Genomic DNA, 7,634 nt, shown 5'->3' with positions numbered 1-7,634 from the left:
TGTAGGGGAGGAAACAGTTTCCTGGCACTGATTGCCCTTGCTTATTTGGTGCAATTATTTCTACTTGGCATATTTGGGAAACAAGAGCATATGAAGTAAACCATAACCACAATGAAGGATAACATGTCGGGGATTAGGGGAACTCAACTGGGCTAATTTGTTCTATTTGAATTCTAGGGCAGGTCTTGGGACGATACCAAATACATATAATATTGTTTAGGAAATAATAATACAGCCGGTAATCGCTTGTCAAAAATAATATAATACAGTGGGAAATCCCAATGTAATTGCATCTGAAAATTATGAAAATTTTGTAGGATCAACTTTGATCCATGGGGTATAACTTTCTTGGGTGATGGGCTCCATAACACCTGTAGCCAGAACCCATTCCATCACTCTTTAATAACTCCTATGTGGCAGTTCGAGTGGGCCCGAATTTGGGGGACTTGTTTATCCATGATCAAAATTTTATGGTAATCTGACATCCCCATGTGTCATCATAGTTTACAAGAAGTTTGAAAAGCCTGGGAAGTGAACTCAACATGAATGTAACAGGAACAGTTGAAAAAAAATAAAAAAAAATGTTGACAAAGACAAGTGTCTTTTCATGTGCATAATGTTGAAGCAATTGGACACTCCATGAGTCCATGCTTCACAGGATTATAGGTAGAACAGCATAATTTATATTTGGGTAATGTCTGACTTTTGTTTGATTGTTTGTGGGTTGTTCTCTATTAGGAGGAACGCGGAGCCACCAATATATTACATGCCTGTGAAACCACTGGAGGAAGATGCCACTCTTCCTGAGGAGCGTAAAGTGCAGGTGAGTTGTAGTATGGGTTTTGTACTTTTGTTGCTAACCTTGCTAAACTAAAAACTAAATTGCCTTTTTTTATCTGAAAAGAGGAAGTGAGACATTATGAATCTCTCATTAAGATTTTTTACAAGAAGTTTCTGTATCCCAGAGCAAAATTTCCACATATCTAGATCTTGCAAAATATGACCACCTCAGAAGCAGAGGGGGAGGGGTTCTTGTACCACTATCTATAACAGTTGTCTTGCTAGCAAGTTTACAATTTTCAGATTTCGGGGATTTTGACCCCACAGAATCCAAAATATTTCGGCATTTCTGTAATTTTGATACCTAAATTTGGTCCATTTTAGTGGAAATTTCAAAATGGCCATTTTGGTGACCAAAACTTTGCCCTGAAACTTCAGGGAGTGCCTATTTAAGTGGTTTCAGACCCTTCGACATATGACAGTCATGCCACCCACTACCTGAAAAGTCTCTCAATGTAGGTGGAGGGGTGGAGCTATCAGAATATCAGAAGCAGATTGCACAACAGTATGTTGCCAATGTGGAAACGGAGGTAGAGAGATGGCAAAATGCAAGGAATGCTAGAAAAGCAAACTACAATCTGAACCAGGAGACAATGGACAATGGACAATGAGCTTGAAACCCAAGGATTGCTACTGACTCTGTTTCCTACGGACTAGTTCAGGAAGGAACTTTGATTGGTGATTTCATGCTTTGAAGTTATTGTATTAACGATGGTGAGAAATTGTGAATATGGAGTTTTGCTGGGACTTGGAACAAGTCATGGTAGAACACCTGGATCCAATTTGTTCTCTACCCTCCTTATTCAGAGATATCGTATGCCTGGCTTCTATTTCTTGGTAAGTCGAAGATAGGGTCTCATTTGCTGAATAACATTCTTTTGGTAAAAAGCTTACTTACTTTCTTTTTTTTATGAGAAAGAAAATTTTCATTAGATAGAAAGGTTATTTACAACCACTATAGTACCAGTTTTCAAAAGAATTACGTCTTTTTTGCATAACAAGTTAAGCAATATGCTAAAACAAATGCACGATGTTGCCAGACTCCTGGAGACAAAAAGTTGCCAGAAAGAGAGATTTATAAACATCAAAAAAGGTGCTGAAGTCCATCACCATGTTATGCATCTCCTTCGAATGACTTCAGGTTTCAGATATCTGCCAACCTTTCTCTTTGGCTTATTTAAGTTCCGGTATTTACTTGATCCTCTTTGGAAGACTTATAAAGGTCTAGTTCTTATTCATGCAAAAGATAATCTTTGATAGTACTCCATTTAAGAATTCCCAAGAGAATTTGTTCAATATACATATTTATGTCAGGGAAAAGTCTGATCACGCCGCCAGGCTGCCCGAACTTGTGTCACTTCTCTCATACCCCATGAAAAATGTGTCCATGCTCATGTGTTTCATAAGCTGCAATTGATTGGAGCCGCTAGCTCCTAGCTCGGGGAAAGCTAGTGGTGTGCCCAACCTCCGTACTATATGTATACTCACGTGAGTATTTAGAATCTCCTTTCAAATGATTTTGTTCAACTTCATTAGGGCAAGAGAATAGTAATGGGTCTCGTCATGGGATAATGGGAGAGCTGACGGAGGCATCTACACAACAAGAGTAGGGTGGTCTTTTGACCCAGTCTATATCTAGGTGTAGAGGGTATGACCAGTTAGTGTTCTTTTCCGCTAATATGGTGAAGGAAACATCTATGAATCTAGAGGTACTGTTACTCCTTTTATTTGTTAGGTCTAAGTGTGGGAGGTCCAAAATGCCTTACACTATTTTTTTTTTTTTTTTTTTCAAAATTGAAATAAAAATCATACCAAATCAGGCCTAAGTCATTTTCTAACTATGAACCATTTTTAATACTTAAAGAGAGCACACTCTCTCTCTCTCTCTCTCTCTCTCTCTCTCTCTCTCTCAACAAATACAACAAAGAAGCTTGTCTTTTATTCATTGGATGAAACCTTTGAGATGCATCTCACCTTGAAATGATAAAATCGGTCTTATTTTAGCTGACATTAATGTGTGTTTGATATGCATTCTAGGTTAATAATACATTCCAAAAAAGCATACTAATCACAGCCTTAAATCTAAATAGTCCACTATAAGAATCCAAAAGCTTTCAAAGTATAGTTGTATGATTCTTTCTCTTTAACCACAATTTAGAGTTAGATCTTCAAGGGTGAAGAGCACCATGGGTGAAATAGATTTAACTTTGTGTTTGATATGATTTCTTGAAACGCATGATTGACCAAGAATGAATAAAAATGCAGCGTAAGTTTAATTACTTGGACACTTAGAATGATCCAACAGGTTATTAAAAGGACAATAAACCTTCTTGAAGCTATTTAGAAAAAAACACAAATATCAGGAATTTAATAATGTAAATAATTGTGAACACGACCGACATATAACTCAAATGCATTTGGAGGAAAGAAAGAAAGAGGAGTTTCTGTGGACATCAAAAGGGGTCCACATCATTATATAAGATTAAAAGAGAAGAGAGAGACTGAGAAGGAGCATATGCACTAAGGTTCTAGCTAGAGCATCTTTAATTTACGCATCTTCCTTTCTCCCTTTTTTCCATCTTAATTTTTGGTTTCCTTAGGAAATAAAACATCTCAAATTCTCAATAGACAATCCAAGATAAATGCATTTTTAAGAAAATGGGAAGTAGCTTGTCCAAGATCTTTAATGAACCTCTTACCCATGGTTTTGCAGGAAGAAAGCCCCCTTAATTCTTTTTTTTGGGGGTAAAGAAGCCCCCTTAATTCAAGATAGTCACAAAAGGTACCACATTGGACTTGTGGTTTGGAAAATTTCTAAATTCTCCCAAGCATAATAATTCCAGGGGAGACTCTCTGGTTGATGGAGGAGAGAAATGAGGGATGAGATTTGGGGGGACATTTCTAGGTTAATTCATCAATGGGGGAACATTTTGGAGCTCAATTGTTCCAGACCATCATTGGTTAGACTGAGATTTCCTTAAGCCACGGTGAAGGAGGAATTCTTCACTGCGCAACCTGCAGCTCACTTTATATTCGAATTTTTGAAGATAGCTGAATGAATCCCCCCCCCCGCCCCCTTTGGCCGTTGGAATGCCTCAATTGGAAGGTGGATGATTGGAGTGAAACAGGAGATGGGAAGAAAGTTGCAGCCAAGTAGCAGGGAAGGAGGAATTTTTTCACTATCTTAAACAGTTCTAGGAGCCCCCTGCATTGGTGTGGTGAGGATCTGGGTGGCTGGGAGCACCTAGGCACACACCCCAAGGTGTTCTTAGCCTTCCAGATCCAAAAACGGAGTAGTCAATGGTTCTTAACGAGATGATTTCATTGTTAGTGTTGTAGATCTTATCATTATCATGAGATCTAAGGTGTCCCTTACTTTAAAAAACAATTTAGAATATAAAACCACGATGAATTTCATGGTTTTATTTCTTTAAATTCTCTAAGATAACTTCTTAATAAAACAATTAAGAATTAATAATCACCACATAAAAAAGCTACAATATAATTTTAGTGCCAATAACAAACAAATTTATATAATCAAATTAAAGTTTCATTAGCTGAAACCTCCATAAGAGAAAAGACCGCCCAAATACATCAAACTAGTGCCATAAAAATTGAACACAAGAACATGAAATATACATTTTTAAATGGTACTAATAGTTTCGGTTCTAGTTCCATCTAGTACTTAACCAGTATTTTGAACACAAGAACATGAAATATCAACTATTTGGATCCCAATATTGTATGATTATTAATTACACGGTATTAATGTGATTGATGTACTGAGTTTTACCAAGACGATTCCCAACTGGTCTCAAATTGACACTATTCTTCTTCTTCGTCTTCCTTTTTTTTTTTTGCGTTCTATGGTAGTGGTTATAGCCCCTGTAACGGGCGATAGTGGGGCATATCAAGACTCAAACCTATAACCAGCGGACTCGAGTGATGATGAGTTGAAGGCATTTTCACCACTAGGCTACCAACACGGTTGATTCAAGTTGATACTACTATTCAATGAATGTGAATTCCACCCCTATTGTACAAAGTCGAAAATACCCTTCACCAATCCAATCAGACAACTGAGGTTCAATTCAATCCAGTCCCAACCAACGTAAGACCTTTTAGATCCATAATGGTCCAATGAAAGCATCTTTTTAGCAAAGTTGAGATTGGTTTAAACATCAAGCGCATCTGCACCTTTAATGATTTTTAATACAAGAGTCCATGAAGCATCTTATATATATCTTCCCACTTTTATAATATCTGCAGCAAGACCAAAAATCCGCCACAAGCCCCTAAAAGCCAAAAGTAAAGCAAAGCGACAGCAAAGTGCAAACGATAAACGGTGGACCTGTTGGGCTGTTGGCCCCCTCATCTTCACATGTGGCGCACATTAGAGGGATCCCCCCTTCCATCCCCTAATAAAGCCTCTCTCAAGATAGAGTACTAGAGTGGTAGTAGTAATAGTGCAATACAAGGGAAGGTAGCGTTATAGCCACGATTATTTCCAGTTCCTTCAATTGGGTCCACATTACCAATTGTAGGGTCCAGATTAGTTGTTTCTCAGTAACACAATTCCCAGGATCCATTTTGAAGGGTCTAGATTTGTGATTTCCAAATACCACTTCCCCCCACTTCACCAGGGACCCATTTTTGTAGGGTCAAGATTTCTTTTTATGAGACAAAGATACCACTGGAACAGAACCCATGATTATTCCATTTTCAATCTCTATTTTATCAGTGAAGCAAACAAAAGTAACCCACCCAAAAGGCCAAAACACACACACCATACAATAAACAAAACAAGACCCCTCCTAACTCTCTCTCTTCTCTCTGTCACTCACTCTCTCTCCTCACACAGACACAAAAGCAAAAAAAAACAGAGGAAATGGAAAAGGGGAGAAAACTAGAAAAGGGTGAGTGGAGTAAAGATTGAAGATTGAAGATTGAAGAGAGAGAATTAGACAAGGGAGGTGGAAGGGGTTGGGGTTGGGGGTGGGGGGATTTGCAAAATCTTTGGAAGCAGAGAGAGAGAGTGAGAGAGACCCAGAGTGAAGCTGAAGAGGAGAAAGCATACCAGTGCCAGGCTGAGCAAAATAGCAGGAGAATGACAACGAGGGCTAACGTGAACGGAGAGCACAGACCACGCCCACCCGGCCTACCTCCACACCAAAACCATCATCAACCCCAACAACACTACTACCCTCATCCCAACTACTCCTCCTCTTCTTCTTCTTCTGGAGCTTCCTTCAAGGGCTGCTGCTGCTGCCTCTTCCTCCTCCTAACCTTCCTTGGCCTCCTCGTCCTCGCCGTTATCCTCGTCATAGTCCTCGCCGTCAAACCCAAGAAACCCCAATTCGATCTCCAACAAGTCTCCGTCCAGTACGTCGGAATCACTACTGCTGCGGCGAGTCCCACATCGCCGGCGACCTCTGCTTCTCTTTCCCTCAACATTCGGATGCTCTTCACCGCTGTCAACCCTAACAAAGTTGGGATCAAGTACAGTGAATCCAAGTTCTATGTGATGTACAAAGGTGTCCCTTTGGGGGTGGCGACTATGCCTGGGTTTTATCAGCCATCGCATAGTGTGAGGCAGGTGGAGACGACGGTGGTGGTTGATAGGATTAATTTGCTTCAGACGGATGCGGAGGATTTGGTGAAGGATGCTTCGTTGAATGATAGGGTGGAGCTTAAGGTTATGGGTGATGTTGGAGCTAAGATCCGGGTACTCCAGTTTACTTCTCCCAGGGTTCAGGTTAGTATCATCTGCTTTACCCCCTCATTACCTTCTATTAAACTGTTTCTCATGAGTTCATGGATTCATCTCTTTCTTTGGCTTCCCCTAATTTCTTGCTAATGTGCGCCGCTCCACTGTTCTTGCTAATGTGCGCCTCTCATCTGGTGATTCTTGCTAATGTGGGCCATTTGAGGAGGAGGAGGAGGATTTGGAGGAGGAGAAGGGAATGGGTGTCTGGATTTTCTTCCCTTTTGTTTTCTTATGGATAATTTGGCACTGGGTTTGATGATTTGTTACTTCTTAGTAATATTTTTGAATCCTTTCATTGTTTGAAGGCAGTGAATGGTTGAATTGGGTGAGTGGTTTCTCTTTGATTCTATCCTCCCAATTTTGTGGGTTTATAATTTATGGCAATTTTTTCCTTTTTTTTAAATCTTTCTTTGGGTTTCTTTCTTCTTTGTCACTCCCATTTTTGAATCCTGCCACTATATGCAACGGTTTCTATCTTTGGGTCATCAAAATCCAATCCTGCCAACCCTTTCCAAAGGAGAAAGGAAAAAAAAAATCTGGCTTTTTTAGACCATTCTTGCTAGAATGCGCCATCCCCACCCCAACCCCACCACCTGCAATTATTTTTCTTTGTTTTGGGTATAATGCTGTTGAAAACTTGAAGTGCATTGTTGAAATTCCGTCCCACCTCTGCATATTTTAGATTAATTTTTCCTTCTCCCAAGAAAGAAAAAGACAAAAGCTTTATTAGCTATTCAGTGTGATTACAGTTGTGCGTAATTAACAGTCTTCCTTTCGTTTATAGCGTTTCTAATGGTTGGATTTTGTGTGGGTTTCATGACTACTACTTTTGTGGGCAGGTAACAGTGAACTGTATAGTGGTGATCAGTCCAAGGAAGCAGACACTGACCTACAAGCAATGTGGAGTTGATAGTGTGAACGTCTGACCAATTTGAGAAAGAGAGAGAGAGAGAGAGAGCTGTGAGTGATGTATGTAATGGAGTGGGCAAGAGTTCAATCTCTCCTCCTCCTTCGGCTTCTTCTTTTT

General features: G+C 39.7%; 1 protein-coding gene and 1 long non-coding RNA gene across 7 annotated transcripts in view; both read left to right on the top strand.

Moving 5' to 3' along the window:
• Nucleotides 1–2,102, top strand: part of LOC122063931 — a 12,587-nt gene extending 10,485 nt beyond the window's left edge. For 4 of the 6 annotated variants that reach the window (XR_006135520.1, XR_006135521.1, XR_006135522.1 and 1 more), the window contains 3 exons: nt 739–823; nt 1,300–1,677; nt 1,881–2,102. This is a non-coding gene — a long non-coding RNA (uncharacterized LOC122063931). Of the gene's footprint in view, nt 1–738; nt 824–1,218; nt 1,678–1,880 lie in introns of all 6 variants that reach the window. The other 2 variants (XR_006135523.1, XR_006135525.1) reach the window with 1 other exon arrangement.
• A 3,725-nt stretch (nt 2,103–5,827) lies between these two features.
• On the top strand, nt 5,828–7,628 carry LOC122063930 (NDR1/HIN1-like protein 26). The gene is made up of 2 exons (XM_042627605.1): nt 5,828–6,595; nt 7,447–7,628. Exons 1-2 carry the CDS (start codon nt 5,948–5,950, stop codon nt 7,531–7,533), a joined length of 735 nt encoding a protein of 244 aa, XP_042483539.1. The 5' UTR covers nt 5,828–5,947; the 3' UTR covers nt 7,534–7,628.
• The last annotated feature ends 6 nt before the right edge of the window (nt 7,629–7,634 follow it).

This window comes from Macadamia integrifolia, unplaced genomic scaffold (assembly GCF_013358625.1).
Source record: "Macadamia integrifolia cultivar HAES 741 unplaced genomic scaffold, SCU_Mint_v3 scaffold1495, whole genome shotgun sequence".
NCBI classification, from domain to species: Eukaryota; Viridiplantae; Streptophyta; class Magnoliopsida; order Proteales; family Proteaceae; genus Macadamia; species Macadamia integrifolia.
Note: the sequence above shows the minus strand (reverse complement) of the source record. Positions and strands in the feature narration are given on the sequence as shown.